This window comes from Chenopodium quinoa, unplaced genomic scaffold (genome assembly GCF_001683475.1).
Source record: "Chenopodium quinoa cultivar QQ74 unplaced genomic scaffold, ASM168347v1, whole genome shotgun sequence".
Classification (NCBI taxonomy): Eukaryota; Viridiplantae; Streptophyta; class Magnoliopsida; order Caryophyllales; family Amaranthaceae; genus Chenopodium; species Chenopodium quinoa.
The window spans coordinates 8,218,838-8,234,036 of record NW_018743574.1 but is presented as its reverse complement, the minus strand read 5'-3'; the positions used below and the strand labels follow the sequence as shown (position 1 = coordinate 8,234,036).

The following is a 15,199-nucleotide window of genomic DNA, read 5'->3' as shown; positions in this document are numbered from 1 at the left end:
TATTAGGGCATTGCAAGCCTAATTGGCTAAGCCTCATCTTCTTTCTCAAGAGCAATGATTTCTAAAAGTAAAGCACACACAAATAGAGTACGACAGATCAAGATCTGCGTGCCAGATTTTATTTCAAAATCAGCACTAAGAATTCCAGATTGGCTACATGCCTGTCAAATAAAACATGAACACAATCTATTTATCATTGTTATCATATCCAGAGACTTGGAGCATTTAACTACGGAGACACAAGCCGCCAGTTAGAATGCAATTCATCAGTGTTCAGCCTCTACTTATGAAGCATTAATGCTGTTAACAATAACAACCGTAACTCTTGTGTGCCTTACTGCCTCAAGCCCTCAACAATGTACGATGCATAGAGATCCCTGGGACACAGCAAGCAAGCACAAGTCATTATTGACGCCCAATGTGAGAAGAAATAAGTACTAAGGACATTGGAGTGGCAGAGAGTTGGAGACTAAAGACATTGCATAATCGTGTATTGTATTATCACAAAGTTAGAATCTCACATTGAATATTTGATGGCAGCAATTGCATCTGCAGCTGGCAGAAAATCATTCACTGCAACACTCTTATTCTCATTCTTCTTGTCTATATTTTCTGTGAAGGCAACCTTATATGGAAGTGGAAGAGAAATAAAAGCTAGACCTATAATGAGTATAATCTCAAGGTAACAAATGATAAAGATGACAAGCAAGGATACAGTCTTCAAAAAAACGACGGATTTCAGCAAGGCGGTGAGGAGGAAGTTCATTGAGCTCTGTGTAGTGACGGAATTCAGGATCATCGGCACACACTGCTATAATCTTGTCATCTTTCTCACCCTGAGACACATATATATTAAGCTTAAATTTTAGAAAATTGAATTCTGGCATTTCAGTTTATGGTAGGACCAAATAACTGTATGATGCTGCACATTACTAAACCAGGAGAGGTGAAGGTGGGGGAAAGACATTCACCTGATCAATCATAGGCATGAGTCCAATAGCCCGAGCTCGAAGGAAAGAACCTGGAAGTATAGGCTCCTGAAAATTGAAGAAATGTGAAAAGATAATTTTCATCCATGAGTTATTATACGAAGGCTAAATTACACACATAACATATAATTAAGATTAAAATAGCTTATTTGCTACCTGCATCAGTACAAGCACATCCATAGGATCACTGTCCTCACAAAGGGTACGTGGGATGAAACCATAATTGTGTGGGTAAACAACTGATGAGTAAAGAACCCGATCAACCTACAAGTAAAGATCAGCATCAGTTACACAACTTGCATTTGTGCAATGCGTAATAAGATGTAGGCCATTCAGCCCTACAAAGAAGCATCCATTTTAAGTTCTTGCCAATATCTCCCCAGGGAAGGGGGAGTGGATTGGCTTTAATGCCTCTAGTAAAAAAAATGATGCATCACAGAGTTTTGCCTTCAGAAAGGAGGAAAAAATAGAAAATGCTGTTACTCACACCAACCCATAGAACACCCTTTTTTATTTTATTTTTTAAAAAAAAAGGTCAGTCCCCTTATCCATTAACTCCTAATTATTTAAACACAACCCTCCCAAGATGTCCTCAAAATAGACTCCAAGAAGTAAAACAGGAACAGATATACCGCAAAAGGTCGAGGAGAGGTGTTTTTACATTGAAGGTAGATATTTAGGCAAAAACATTCATAAAAAGTATCCCCAAGAAAATGATGTTCCAACAACAGAAAAAATGAAAGGTTGGAAATGAGAAAGCAAATCATAAAGCACCTAATATTATCTAAGGATAAAATTAATCAAAAGATTCAAAACTAGCATTACTTTAATCAACCCAGTTGTCTTGTCCAACTCATACTTGACTTTGCTCCCTTTGCTTATCTCCACAACCTGTAGTGCAAATAAATTGTAGAGTGTGAGCAAGACACCACACATTCCCCCCCCCCCCCCCCCCCCCCCCAAAAAAAAAAAAAAAGAAAAAGAAAAGCAAATTCCAATGTAAAATCATTTTGGAAGAAAAAAGGAAACTAAGTTGCCAATGCTCAAAAATATGACAGCAAAAGCCCTTGAGGAAAGATGATTTGACAGCCATACTTCCTACCATCACATACTAAACCTAAAAATCTAAGATCTGAATATCACAATTAATGTCATAGGATAAAGTACTATTAGACATTTACCAAGCAACTAAGTGCTATAAGTAAAATTTTACTTGTCTGTCAGCCACACAATACACTGCAAAATCAAGTCCAGTTTAGAAAATCATCATCATACAACAAGATGAATTGGTTGTTAGCATTGTACTTACACAGTTGAAAATTGTAGGAGCGCCAGGTCCTACAAAACCACACACATGTCAGAAATACAGACTACACTGATAACCTTGTCATATAACTACTCCGTATGTTCCATAAAACAGAGATGTAAATTAGCCAACAACACCAACAATGAAGACAGATACAACATGCAGCTTATAGCAGTACTCAACTGCTAAATTAGGGTAAACATATATTTCATTGCAAAACAGGTAATACCTTATACATGGTAAACCTAATAAATTATACGATAGCAGTCCCAGGTCCCAACCGATTTCAATCTGACAGATGCCTAATTATTCTGAGCAAATGATGATAAAATATTTCCCAAATTCTCATAAATCAGATATAAGTGATGAAAAATATGCATCAGAGAAAGATTTGTACATGATCCTTAACCATAACATAATGAGTAATACAGTAAATAAGTGAAATTGAAGATTATCAAAGGTTAAGAACAATGAGCAAATGGCAAAATATCTGTATCATGACTGAAAGAACAGCAAAAATTCATCTACACTTTACCAATCTCCAGATCATGCCAGGGATGAGCAGCCACAGATCGTCGGGTCATGGAGGAAAGGATTCTTTCATTCAGAGCGACACGAGGAAACCCTGAATAAGCTTCCTGAGTACTACCTTCTCCTTCATTGCTTGTCATTGTTTCCTTCTACAGGACCAAAACAGAAACCAATAAATCAACTGAATACATACACATGATGAAAACCATAGATCAAATACAATGACAAAACTCCAATAAAATTTCATAGGATAGGGAAAAAGATATTTGACAAATGACAATCATCTAACAATCAATCTAGATTTGTTAGGCCCTGTAATCTTCTACTTCTAATCAATCGGATCAGTAGTAACTATTCCGTACCTAACAATAAACACGGGTAAGTCGGCCAAATCCCTACTCAAATGTAATATTCACCTAGCCGGTAAGCATCACACACCAGTCCAATACAAATCAAACGATGAGAATGTGGCCTGCTTTTTAAAGACGGTGTGTCTAGTCATCTAGACCACCCGGGGGATTTCAACTAAAACAGGAATTGCACCAGCTTCTAGTTCTTATGCATCAAATGAGTTACACTAGATAAAACCCTTCATTGATTGATAATCAAATAACCTACAACCAAGTTCCCAATCACACTATCACCTTCAAAAGCACACAGAAGACCTAATCAAAACATTTTCTGGGAAAAAAAATGAAATATGAAATTTGGCATTTAAGCATTATGCAGCAACCACGACAATTACAAATTTACAACTGCCCTTTAGCATAAATCATCAAACAGAAATTATGAACTCCAAATAAAAATACAGTAATTAAAATCATTCAACAGCTGAATGAATTGATTATCTGGAGTACACAATAAAAATAATAAACAAAGGTAGCAATTAATCCAATAAAAACAAAGGTAGCAATTAACCCACATGAATTCATCCATAAATATGAGATTAAGATTTAAATACAGCAACAAAAAGAAGCTTTTCATAAAAAAATTAGCGTAAAAAAATTGAACAGGAGTCCAAATATATGACAATATGAGAGAGGCGATGAAAAGAACTTACTGAGAGTCACTGAAAGCAAAGTATGATTATGAGATTTTTTTTCTCTCTCTCTCTTTCTATCAGTTATTTTGTAGACGTAATTAGATGACTTTAATCACCCAATTTTTAAACAATATTACACACTTTTGCTAGAACACTCCACCACCCCTTATGAATGTGTGTGGGATAGGGGTTAGAATAAGGAAAATTGCTGTACGAGTAGTTTGTCGATTTCCTTTTTTGAAAAAAAAAAAAAAAATGTTTGTCGATTTTTGGGCTAAGATTCCATTTTCAACCGTCGTCCAAATTGGTCCGTCATCTATTGGATTACGAATTTACGAGTATTATTCTATATAATTTCAGGATGCGAATATTCTTTATTCAAAATACGTTTACATATAAAATATGAGTATAATTATATTTGAATACTTTGTATTAATGTGTGATTTTAAGAAGGTTTATGAGTGACGGGTGGAAATGAATAATATAAAGTATGGGTGGATTTAGTGGAAATAATTCTAATTATTTGTGAGATGGAAACGATTAATGAAAAACTAAGGGACTGTTCTCATCGACTGAAATGAGTTGATCTAAACTGAACTGAACTTATTAGATCTAAACTGAACTGAACTTATTAGAGCTGAACTGAACTTATTAAAGCTGAACTGAACTTATTAGAGCTAAACTGAAATGAACTGAACTTATTAGAGCTAAACTGAAATGAACTGAACTTATTACAGCCGAATAATTGAACTGAACTTATTAGAGCTGAGCTGAACTGAACTTATTAGAGCTGAGCTGAACTGAACTGGACTGAATATTTTATAAGAGAAGGAAATTAGAGTTGAAATAAACTGAACTCAACTGAACTTATTAGAGTTGAACTAAACTGAACTTATTAGAGCTAAACTGAACTGAACTGAAATAATCGTATGAGAATAGACCCTAAGGGAGTCAATATGAAAGGAAAATGAAAAAGTAATGTGTGAGTCTATACAAACAAGGAAAAAAAACAGTATATGCAGCTAAATCGGCATTAGCCCATGACATCGAAAATATTGACAAAACCGGTTTAGTCTGGTATATGATACATGGCAATAGGAGAGTCATGTCCAAAACCTGATTCAAGAAGAGGTAGGAGAGTCTTTTGCCCCCATATAAACCACATGCCCATGTGGGACTCAAGTCTCATGCCTTGGGATGGACCACCCCTTTTTCGCAAGCCACATGTCCTTAATGTCACAGGCTTTGCACTAGATAGACGAAAAGAGAAGGTTCATAACCCCCGGATGAGTGGCGGTGTTACCTCTATCAATCACATGTGGACGTAATGAGTAACTGGCTCTGATACTATTGATACATGACAATAAGAGAGCTATCCCAAAAGCAGCTTATGAAGACGAGAGCCCATTGTCCTATATAAAACCCCCACATCAGTCTCTCCTATATGATCAGTGTGGGGCTCAAGTCTCGTACTTTGCAATGAATCATAATATTCTAATTTGATTTTTCTTTTTTTGGTATGATATGATGTATTAAATTGATTGAAATTTGACAATATTTTCATACGTAGTATTAATTTATAAGCATTAACAATATCAAATTGAATCTTGTTAGATTTGTTTCATCATGTATGAAATTTTCAAATACAATTTGAAATTTTGATCTAATATTATAATGTAGCTTTTTGCTAAGAAAAGGAAGTATAACACATATTAAAACACGGCCGCATTTAAAGTACAACACTTAAAACATAGAGGGAATAAGTCTCAAAATGATTTGAGGTTGGCTTGCATAAATCTTCATAGCATATCCCCAAAAATTCGCACGTAGCATTAAAAATCACCCCTTAAAAAAAAAGTTTTAAGGTAAGTAGAAGAACCCTAATCAGACGCCAATTCTCACTATTGATTAGAACTAGTATTTGCGGCCAAATCACTTTGAAAACTAGGGAGTATTCCCTCCGTTTTTAAATACTTGCTCCACTACCTCCATATTTAATTACTTTTTTCAATTTCTCCCGTAACTCCGCGCATGAAAAAATAGAGCTAAATATTTAAAAACGGAGGGAATAGATTAGAAGGATAAGGGATCATTATTCAATGTGAATCGAGTATTGGGGATTGAACCCTTAGACCCCTAGAGTAAGTATTCCGTTTTCCGGCTTAAAAAAAAAAAAAAAGTATTCCGTTTTCCGTATACAAGATGCCAAAAACGGATTAAGAAAAATTCAAAACATTGGCCGTGCAAGAAATCCAGAAAAAATTGACAAAGTATCAACGAAATTAACCATCTTAATTAAGTTTGCTGGGAAGAATAGTACGTAGTTTAAGCATTACCCCCAAATATCTTCTCCTCTGTCTTCCCTCTATATCCTCTATTTTGAACTTCGAGGATTCATCTTACGATTCTCTTCAACAACTCAAAATTAAAGGTTTGAAATGTCTAATCTGTTCAAATTCAATGTTCTGATGTGCTTAATTTAGCTGCAAATCATTGACATTCTTCAATTACAAGGTTTTAATCATGTTTCATTTCATTATAATTTAGGGTTTATGCTATGATTCTACATGATTAGTTCATTATTTTGGTATGTAATTAGTTACTTTGTTTGCTTATTTTATACGGAGTATAATACTAATTATGATTCTGTGTTTGCTTAAAGCGTAATTTACTCATATACACACATGTAATTTTGTTGTTTGAGCATCATTTGAAGTGATTTGAAAGAAAAAGTAACTTATTTATCACTAATTAGGGTTGCAGGAAATCTCAATAATATGTGATTAGTTAGAATATCAATTTCATGTATATGTAAACCTATTTTGTGGATTACCATATTGAATTGATAGATCCTTAGAAAAGAGAAATGATAATACATTAATGTCTTCATGACCCTGATTCCTGAAGTTGCTGCTTGATCAGTTGCCCTGGTTGTTTTTCCTTTAATTTGCTTGTTTGTTGTGGGCCGGGCTGGAGTGGCCGCAGTCGTTGCACTTGTAGCCTTGTAGGGGTTCAATGGATGCTAAATTTGGATGGATGTTGGGAAAGAACATAGCAGGGAGGATGTGATGTAATATTATTAAAGGAGGAATATTAATTTGACCACAAAGTTGTTACAGAGGATTAACTAAGAATATTTATTGTGATTACCGTTTATTCATGTATCTGATTAAATAGGTTGCGAGTCAAATTCTTGTTATTACTCTATTACCTTGTTTTTTAAGGTTTCAGATTATTTCATAGCATGTAGGCAGGATCCACATTCGGACTTTTGTTTCACTGATGTACAATTTATTGTGTGTGCTACAGCGAGGCTTTTGTATTTAGCCTAAATGAACTCTGAGAATGAAGAGATTGGTGATAGTGAAGAGCCTATGCCTCTTCCAAATTGGAGAAGCAACCTACATAAGAAATTTCAGCTTTACTTGGATAGATCGGTGCCTCATCTGTTGCGGAGATGGCTTGTAACGATTGGGGTGGCAATGATCTATATTTTGAGGGTTTATTGGTTCAGGGGATTCCATGTTATATCCTATGGTTTGGCCACTTATGTGTTGAATTTGTTGATTGGATTTTTTTCTCCACATGTTGATCCCGGGCTTGAAGGACTAGATGGAGCTCCTCCCTCTCCGGCCTCTCCGGGCAGAGATAGTGATGAATATAAGCCATTTGAGAGACGCGTGCCTGAGTTTCGGTTTTGGTAATGGATTTCTCTTATTTCATATGGTCATGATTAACTTATTAAGGACTGTCTTTGATATGCTAGCTTAAACAATTATCTTCCTGAAGGTACCATCTAGATTATATACATTGCCACTTTGATGTTTGTCTTGTCCTCGGTCATGAATATTTTGTTATCCCCACACCAGACGCCACTGCCATACTAAAAGCTTCATATGTAAATTTTAATGAGTAAGGTTCACAGTTTTCACTAGGACCTACTACTTTTTCCTTTCAAGCCTGCTTGGTATTTTCTAAAATTATGTTAGCTCCTGTCCAATTGTTCAGGCTGAATAAGTTTTGCTAGCCTGCTAGGGATGTTAATACTCTACATGTCAACCGGCTCAACCCTAACACCTATCGTTAGTTGGAAGTGATGCGTTGCTACCAATTTCAAAATTTCTTGCAAGTTTTTATTAATTAATTAATTTATTTTTTTAAAAATACGTAGTTAATCTCAAAGCTAGCCATAATTAAGTATTTCTTTTCACAAAAGTTTCAAAATTATATTATGACATTACTTTATCATACAAATCATATCGTATAGATTTTGTAATTTTATATTTTTATCAATGGTTTTTGAAAGAAATTAAGGGTGACAATTGAATTAATGAAAGCATGGAGCCTTTAAATTATGAAATAAAGGAGAATTATTTTGAGAAGTGGTATGACCTATATGTTACATGGACTTGAGTACCCATGTCCGACATAGGTAAGGGTCTAACTTGGCTATTTTGTGAAAATTTTCCTTGATTTTGAACTAAAAGTGAGTGTCCAAAGTGTCATACCATATCCAAGTGTCGAGTGTCCGACATGGGTACTTGAGTTGAAATGAAGAGTCCATGTAACATACTGTATGACTATAGTATAGAATGTAAAAATGAACATGTTATAGAATGTGGAAGTAAATGCCCTCTACAGGTGTCGAACCGCCGTTCACCATAGAAGGTTGATTTTACCTCTACAGGATGCCTAGATGGAATAGTACTTGGCACATTCCATATGAGCCTTACATGCAGGTGCTGCTTATGTTTACGGATAGAAACATGCTTTATAGGGCCCATGAAACCTGTAATCCCTGTAGTCACTGTCCTCCCTCCGTTCCTAATTTAGTCCAGCTTTTAGGCCTTATTTCCTTTCACCATAAATATCGTGGATCTTGTGATCTGAAGAATCATGTTGCTAACTGCTTATTTAAGATGAATATGTTTATGTTACTCAGTTCGTGTTTCCTGTGGTCAACCAGTTCATATTTTACAGGTTTCTAAGTTAAATCTAAAATTTGGAATTTCTGGTGTACATTGGCATGTCTTTGACTGTTTTACAATTTCAATTTCAATTTCAATTTCAGGTATGCCATCACCAAGGCTTTTATCGTTGCATTTATGTTGACCTTCATATCCGTGTTGGATGTACCGGTTTTCTGGCCAATATTGTCAAGTTACTGGGCCTTTCTCTTTGTGCTGACAATGATACGTCAAATTGTACATATGATCAAATACAAGTATAATCCATTCAGCACTGCAAAACCGGTGAGGATGTTTTGCACTTCTGCTACTTGTTATGTGATTGAGTTTTTAAATCCTTCATTGTTTAGTGATATAATAGTTCAGAGCTCCAGTTGTTTCTGTTTAGGTTATATTCTGAACCATTTTGCTGCGTGTACCAATGTTTCTAATCAGGACTTTTCATTCTCTTGAATTTTTCCGCAGAAGCACAATGTGAAGAAGGAATCAACTAGCAGCAGTGGCATACTTAGAGATGAATGACCAAAAATTGAAGAAAGCATAACACATGTATACTCATGGTGTCTAAAAGAATAAATGTAGTCACAAATTTGCAGTAGAAAGTGGTGTTACTAATTGTTAAGACGAGCTTGTACATAATCAGTACATTGCCTTTTATAGTCTATATATGATTCTTTTTTTTTTTTCTTTTTTCTTTTGTATGTTACCCTGTTAGTTGCTTTGTTCCTTTCAGAGCATTGTCATTAGACATGATATTGTTTTGATAAATTTTCCTGGACAATGCGTGTTTACTTTGATGTTAAACAAAAAACGTATAAAACATTTTTTACAGTTAATTTGCAAGTTGAGACATGTCACACACTCACACTGACTCTCCTTTAATTGTGGCTTGAATGCTGTAGTCAATCCAAGATTGGCTTGAATGCTGGAGCTACATGTGTATAATTGTACAGTAAGGAGCTGACAAAGTTCCAAAGTAATGCAATATAGGTGGACATTGGAGCACACATTTTCCTTTATCTTTCACCTTCTAGAGAAAAAGGTTTGCTGAAGGACATATCTTCTTGTCTTATGCTCACAATTTCTGTGTAATTTTTCAGTCAGACTTTCTCATGATGATAGAGGTAGAAATGATTAGTGATTTCCAAATTTTTGCTTATTGCAGGTATGAACGGAGTAGCCAACACTGAAAATTGCTGCTCATGCATGATTTATATACTCATTTTACGGCAACAATCCAACAACAGAGGCTTTTGCATGGTATTTGAGACAAAGATGGTAAGAATCCCTAATTTGTTCTATCTAGTAGGTTTTATTTATGTCTGGAAGCAATTATTTAAAATTATTGGACTGTTAATCTATTAGGTTCATATTGTTTTGTTTCTAGAAGTTTACACATTTTCCCCAATGCTTAAGTCCTCCTGACAAAAAAATTCTGTGATGATGCATCTTTCTACTAGTTATTTTACAAGGCAATGTAGCATTCAAAGTTATATTTTAATATAGATTTGACCATGACCATCTCATACTTAATAGTAACTATCCTATTATCTTTTTACACCTATCTTTTGAACAATCTAACCAACTATTTACAAGCTTCCGCCAAAATAATTTAGACATGGCTATGATTATGACCATGATGATATAAAATATTAGAAAACTTTTGAAAAGTAATATTATATTATATTTTCTTGTGCATTATTCGTAAGACTTAAGATATTGGAACCAGCTAAGGTTTCTACATTATATTCTACCTTCTGATTTTCATTGTTTGACTCATTCTTTCTCCTTTTAACATTAGTTTATATTACATTTTTCCCTCAAAAAAAAAAAGTTTATATTACATTTTAAAATTCAGTTGCAAACCGCCTTCCATGAAAAAAACTAGATGTTTGGTGTAATGGCTGATGAGTTTTCCTCTGCAGCAATGGATAGATTGTTCCATGCCGCTCAGACAGGGGATATTGAAGAATTGCACCAACTACTAGCAAGGAACCCCCTTATCCTTCATCAAGTCCCACTTATATGTGCTCAGAATCCCTTACATTTTGCTTCTGCTGCTGGGCACTTGGATTTTGCAGAGAAAATACTGGAAATGAAGCCTGAATTTGCTAGACAGGTGAATGCAGAAGGTTATAGCCCCATGCACTTAGCATCTGGATGTGGACACATACAGATAGCTAGAGAGATGATCAGAATTGACTCAAATATTTGCCGACTTGAAGGCAAAGAAGGGACGACACCTCTACATCTTGCAGTGCTGGGAGGGAGGGTTGATTTAATTATCGAAATGCTAGCTAATTGTGAAGGGTGCATAGAAGATGTGACGGTTCAGAAAGACACTGCTTTGCATCTTGCTGTCAAGAGCTTTCAACTTGAGAGCTTGCAGGTTTTGTTGGATTGGACCAGGCAAATGGATAAAGAAGAGATTCTGAATAGAAAGGATGAACATGGGAATACCATCCTGCATCTTGCAATCTGGAAGAAGCAAAGAAAGGCAAGTCTCATCTTTATGAAGTTTTTTGTTAGAATTATTACTATGTTATATCTGCATTCAAAACTAGTAAACAAGGACCTTGGCTATAACCCGTTTTCTTCAACTTATTAAATAAAATCAAGAAAGGTCTGTTTAAATCCGTAATAAATCAGGAAATGGCTAACTGCATTGTCTGAATATGACAAAAACAATAGTGAATCAACAAAAATCATTTATAATTAGTAAAATTCAGTTACAACTAATAACAATCATATCAATCAGTAAATATAAATCAGTAGAATAATTCTTGCATCAAAAGCTATTTCCAAATGTGGTACAAGGTTATGTTTCAATATCTTTTTTCTATAATTAATTGTTTTGATAACTCAGGGAATTCACTATTGTTTGCAATATATGTCATCATCTGTTGTGCATATTTATGATACTATAGTTGAACGATGATCTCCCCCCCCCCCCTCCCCTCTCTCTCTCTCTCTCTCTCTCTCTCTCTCTCTCTCTCTCTCTCTCTCTCTCTCTCTCTCTCTCTCTCTCTCTCTCCTAGTTTAGATTTGGATTTTTGTCAAGCAGGATAATGATGGTTTCCTTCAAATTTTACAAAATAATTGAATGTAGGCTGTGGATTTGCTTCTGAGGAACAATTCTAGGACTCTGGAAGTGAATGCAATAAACAATAGTGGTTTGACAGCACGGGATTTATTGTTGATTTTCCCAAGTGAAGCTGGTGACAGAGAAATTCAGGAAATTCTTCAGGGTGCTGGGGCATTAAAAGCTCAAGAACTTACCTTCCACCACACAACTTTTACCACCTCAACTGACGGTCCTTCAGTTAACATCCATTCAGAGGATCTCGTTGAGTACTTCAGATTTCATAGTGGGAGAGATTCTCCAAGTGATGTTCGAAGTGCACTTCTAGTTATAACTGTGCTGGTAGCAACAGCAACATACCAAGTTGGTATCAGCCCTCCTGGTAATGTATGGCAGGATGATAGTCAAGGCCATCTTGCTGGAACTTCCGTCTTGGGCACCCATGACTTAATTTCATATATCATCTTAGTTTCCTGCAATGCTATTGGATTTAATGTCTCTCTTTACGCGATAGCTACATTAACAGCGAAATTCCCCTTACAGACAGAGCTTCAAATATGTCTCTTAGCTTTGTACGTCACATTCAACGTTGCTGTAAGTGCTATTTCACCCAAAAGCGCCAAAACTTTTACAGCTGTGTTCACGTCTGTGACGTCTACTATAATCCCACTGTGCTTTGGTTTGCTCCGAAAATTTAGAGTTTTTGAACGTATGAGACGCATAAGTTGCATATTTGGAAGAGAATGTTGAATTGGGGTGCTGAAAATCTATAAGAATAGGGATCATAATCTTTTTCATAATTCATTGTAGATATTTTTGGAACCCATTTAATTTGTTGTAATTGGATTACTCTTGAGAAACTCTCTAAAAACTGATTTTTCAGTACTCTTTACAGGAAGTAATTTCTAAATTACATGACCTTGTCAGAATTCTACTAACCAAATTTATTTGAGATATACCCTTGTGAATAAAATGGGTATCCAAATATCTTGTCATTAGTCTCGTCACCTATAAAGTTAGGTATGATCAAATGATCTTAGTTGACGTGAAATTTCAAAGATCAAATGTACAAACTATATAATTGTATCAAAGTTTCAGGATACATTTGCAGGTGCAGACAGCGGTGATATTTCGAGGTTTAAACTCGACAACCAGTCCAATAAAGCTGTGTTGACGAGCTCAGGGACTCATCATGTTGCTTCTTTCTTCCAATTATATTACAAGTTATTGTAGCTTTCAAAGCCGTATTTGTTGGAAAGAACAGAAAACATAATTTAGTTAATTAAGCTATTTAATATAGATTATGATCATGTCATGCTAAAAACCCTATTAGCTTCTTACACCTATCAACTGAACTCTGACTAAATAATTTTTGACATGGCGATGATTATGACCATAATCATATAAAATATTCTAAGACTTTTGAAGTGATAAATATTCTAATATATTCCCTAGTTCAAAGTTTCAATGTATTTGTGAGATGGTTGAATCAGCTTAGATTTTCACATTTATAGATTATATTCTATCTAACATCATTGTTTGACTTTTTCTGTGTTCTTGTACGTTTCGTTTATCATTAGTTTGAAATTACATTCTAAGTTTAAGTTGCAAATCACTTTCCATGAAAGAACGTAGATGTTTGATGCAATGGTTAAGGAGTTTTCATCTGCAGTGATGGATAGATTGTTCCAGACCGCGCAGACAGGGGATATTGAGGAATTGCACCAATTCCTAGCAAGGGATCCCCTTATCCTTCATCAAATCCCACTTATATGTGCTCAGAATCCTTTACATTTTGCTTCTGCTGCGGGGCACTTGGATTTTGCAAAGAAAATACTGGAACTGAAGCCTGAATTTGATAGGCAGGTGAATGCAGAAGGATATAGCCCCATGCACTTAGCATCTGGATGTGGACACATACAGATAGCTAGAGAGATGATCAGAATCGACTCAAATATATGTCGTCTTGCAGGCAAAGAAGGCGCAACACCTCTACATCTTGCAGTGCTAGGAGGGAGGGTTGACCTAATAAGTGAAATGCTATCTAATTGTGAAGGGTGCATAGAGGATGTGACGGTTCAGAAAGAGACTGCTTTGCATCTTGCTGTCAAGAGCTTCCAGCTTGAGAGCTTGCGGGTTTTTCTGGATTGGACCGGGCAAATGGACAGAGAAGAGATTCTGAATAGAAAGGATGAACATGGGAATACCGTCCTGCATCTTGCAGTCTGGAAGAAGCAAAGACAGGCAAGTGTCATCTTTACGAAGTTTTTAGATAACTCAGGGAATTCTGAACTATGATGTTGCTGCCATCTTTGAACTATGATCTGTTTTTTTTTTCCTTTACTAGTTAAGATATAGATTTCTGCCCAACAAATATTGATTGTTTCCTTGAAAATTTCTAAATTTGATTGTAGGCTGTGGATTTGCTTCTGGAGAACAATTCTAGGACTCTGGAAGTGAATGCAGTAAACAAGAGTGGTTTGACAGCACTAGATTTGTTGTTGATTTTCCCAAGTGAAGCCGGTGACAGAGAAATTCAGGAAATACTTCAGGGTGCTGGGGCATTAAAAGCTCAAGATCTTAACCTCCATGACACAACTTTTACTTCATCAACTCACGATCCTTTAGTAAACGACCATTCAAAGGATCTCGTTGATTATTTCAGATTTCACAGTGGAAGAGATTCACCAAGTGATGTTCGAAGTGCACTTCTAGTCATAGCTGTGTTGGTAGCAACAGCAACATACCAAGTTGGTATCAGCCCTCCTGGTAGTGTATGGCAGGGGATAATCAAGGCCATCTTGCCGGGACTTCTGTCTTGGGCACCCATGACTTAGCTTCATTTATCTTGTTAGTTTCTTGCAATTCTATTGGATTTAATGTCTCTGCTTACATGATAGCTAAATTAACGTCGAAATTCCCCTTACAGACAGAGCTTCAAATATGTCTCTTAGCGCTTTACATAACATTTAATGTTGCTGTAACTGCTACTTCACCCAAGGGTGCCAGAGTTTTCTCAAATGTGTTCGCATCTGTGTTGCCTACTGCAGTCCCTGTATGCTGTGGTTTGCTCCGAAGATATAAAGTATTCAAACATATCAAGGGCATGTTTCGAAAATTTCGACAAGAATGTTGCAGTGGGGTGCTGTAAATGAGACAAGGAATCATAATGTTATTCATATTACATTGTAGATGTTTGGAACCCATCCTGTTTGTTGTATATTGTAGTATTGCACTAAGCAGTTCTCGAAATCTTGTCTTTTGAATACAGGAAGTAATACT

General features: G+C 35.7%; 4 protein-coding genes across 5 annotated transcripts; 3 read left to right on the top strand and 1 right to left on the bottom strand.

The window, feature by feature from the left end:
• Positions 1 to 83: 83 nt before the first annotated feature.
• On the bottom strand, positions 84 to 4,064 carry LOC110682516 (soluble inorganic pyrophosphatase-like). Of its 2 annotated transcripts, none has more exons than XM_021858857.1 (9): positions 3,887 to 4,064; positions 2,831 to 2,975; positions 2,299 to 2,327; positions 1,815 to 1,880; positions 1,146 to 1,253; positions 972 to 1,037; positions 716 to 836; positions 522 to 603; positions 84 to 377 (listed from the first exon to the last, which is right to left on the bottom strand). In XM_021858857.1, the coding sequence occupies exons 2-9, from the start codon at positions 2,964 to 2,966 to the stop codon at positions 335 to 337; spliced, it is 651 nt and encodes a 216-aa protein (XP_021714549.1). In that variant the 5' UTR covers positions 2,967 to 2,975; positions 3,887 to 4,064; the 3' UTR covers positions 84 to 334. The 2 variants fall into 2 exon arrangements, with proteins under 2 accessions (XP_021714549.1, XP_021714550.1); XM_021858858.1 differs by lacking the exon at positions 3,887 to 4,064 and adding an exon at positions 3,749 to 3,815.
• Positions 4,065 to 5,916: 1,852 nt separating this feature from the next.
• LOC110682512 (protein RER1D-like) lies at positions 5,917 to 9,520 on the top strand. The gene is made up of 4 exons (XM_021858854.1): positions 5,917 to 6,299; positions 7,178 to 7,568; positions 8,940 to 9,120; positions 9,301 to 9,520. The coding sequence occupies exons 2-4, from the start codon at positions 7,201 to 7,203 to the stop codon at positions 9,355 to 9,357; spliced, it is 606 nt and encodes a 201-aa protein (XP_021714546.1). The 5' UTR covers positions 5,917 to 6,299; positions 7,178 to 7,200; the 3' UTR covers positions 9,358 to 9,520.
• Positions 9,521 to 9,632: 112 nt separating this feature from the next.
• LOC110682511 (ankyrin repeat-containing protein BDA1-like) lies at positions 9,633 to 12,830 on the top strand. Its single transcript, XM_021858853.1, has 4 exons — positions 9,633 to 9,877; positions 10,001 to 10,113; positions 10,761 to 11,332; positions 11,945 to 12,830. The coding sequence occupies exons 3-4, from the start codon at positions 10,763 to 10,765 to the stop codon at positions 12,665 to 12,667; spliced, it is 1,293 nt and encodes a 430-aa protein (XP_021714545.1). The 5' UTR covers positions 9,633 to 9,877; positions 10,001 to 10,113; positions 10,761 to 10,762; the 3' UTR covers positions 12,668 to 12,830.
• A 722-nt stretch (positions 12,831 to 13,552) lies between these two features.
• Positions 13,553 to 15,068, top strand: LOC110682603 (ankyrin repeat-containing protein BDA1-like). Its single transcript, XM_021858957.1, has 3 exons — positions 13,553 to 14,161; positions 14,332 to 14,686; positions 14,773 to 15,068. The coding sequence occupies exons 1-3, from the start codon at positions 13,553 to 13,555 to the stop codon at positions 15,066 to 15,068; spliced, it is 1,260 nt and encodes a 419-aa protein (XP_021714649.1).
• Positions 15,069 to 15,199: the final 131 nt, after the last annotated feature.

Bases quoted from the DNA above. Each gene is read 5' to 3' on its own strand.
- LOC110682516 (XM_021858857.1), bottom strand. From the start codon at position 2,966: ATGACAAGCAATGAAGGAGAAGGTAGTACTCAGGAAGCTTATTCAGGG. The intron at 1,881-2,298 runs GTAAGTACAATG...TTTGCACTACAG, and splicing joins CTCCTACAATTTTCAACTGT to GTTGTGGAGATAAGCAAAGG. The intron at 837-971 runs GTGAATGTCTTT...TATGTGTCTCAG, and splicing joins TCATGCCTATGATTGATCAG to GGTGAGAAAGATGACAAGAT.
- LOC110682512 (XM_021858854.1), top strand. From the start codon at position 7,201: ATGAACTCTGAGAATGAAGAGATTGGTGATAGTGAAGAGCCTATGCCT. The intron at 7,569-8,939 runs GTAATGGATTTC...TTTCAATTTCAG, and splicing joins GTGCCTGAGTTTCGGTTTTG to GTATGCCATCACCAAGGCTT. The intron at 9,121-9,300 runs GTGAGGATGTTT...ATTTTTCCGCAG, and splicing joins CATTCAGCACTGCAAAACCG to AAGCACAATGTGAAGAAGGA.
- LOC110682511 (XM_021858853.1), top strand. From the start codon at position 10,763: ATGGATAGATTGTTCCATGCCGCTCAGACAGGGGATATTGAAGAATTG. The intron at 11,333-11,944 runs GCAAGTCTCATC...AATTGAATGTAG, and splicing joins TCTGGAAGAAGCAAAGAAAG to GCTGTGGATTTGCTTCTGAG.
- LOC110682603 (XM_021858957.1), top strand. From the start codon at position 13,553: ATGTTTGATGCAATGGTTAAGGAGTTTTCATCTGCAGTGATGGATAGA. The intron at 14,162-14,331 runs GCAAGTGTCATC...ATTTGATTGTAG, and splicing joins TCTGGAAGAAGCAAAGACAG to GCTGTGGATTTGCTTCTGGA. The intron at 14,687-14,772 runs GTAGTGTATGGC...TTATCTTGTTAG, and splicing joins AGTTGGTATCAGCCCTCCTG to TTTCTTGCAATTCTATTGGA.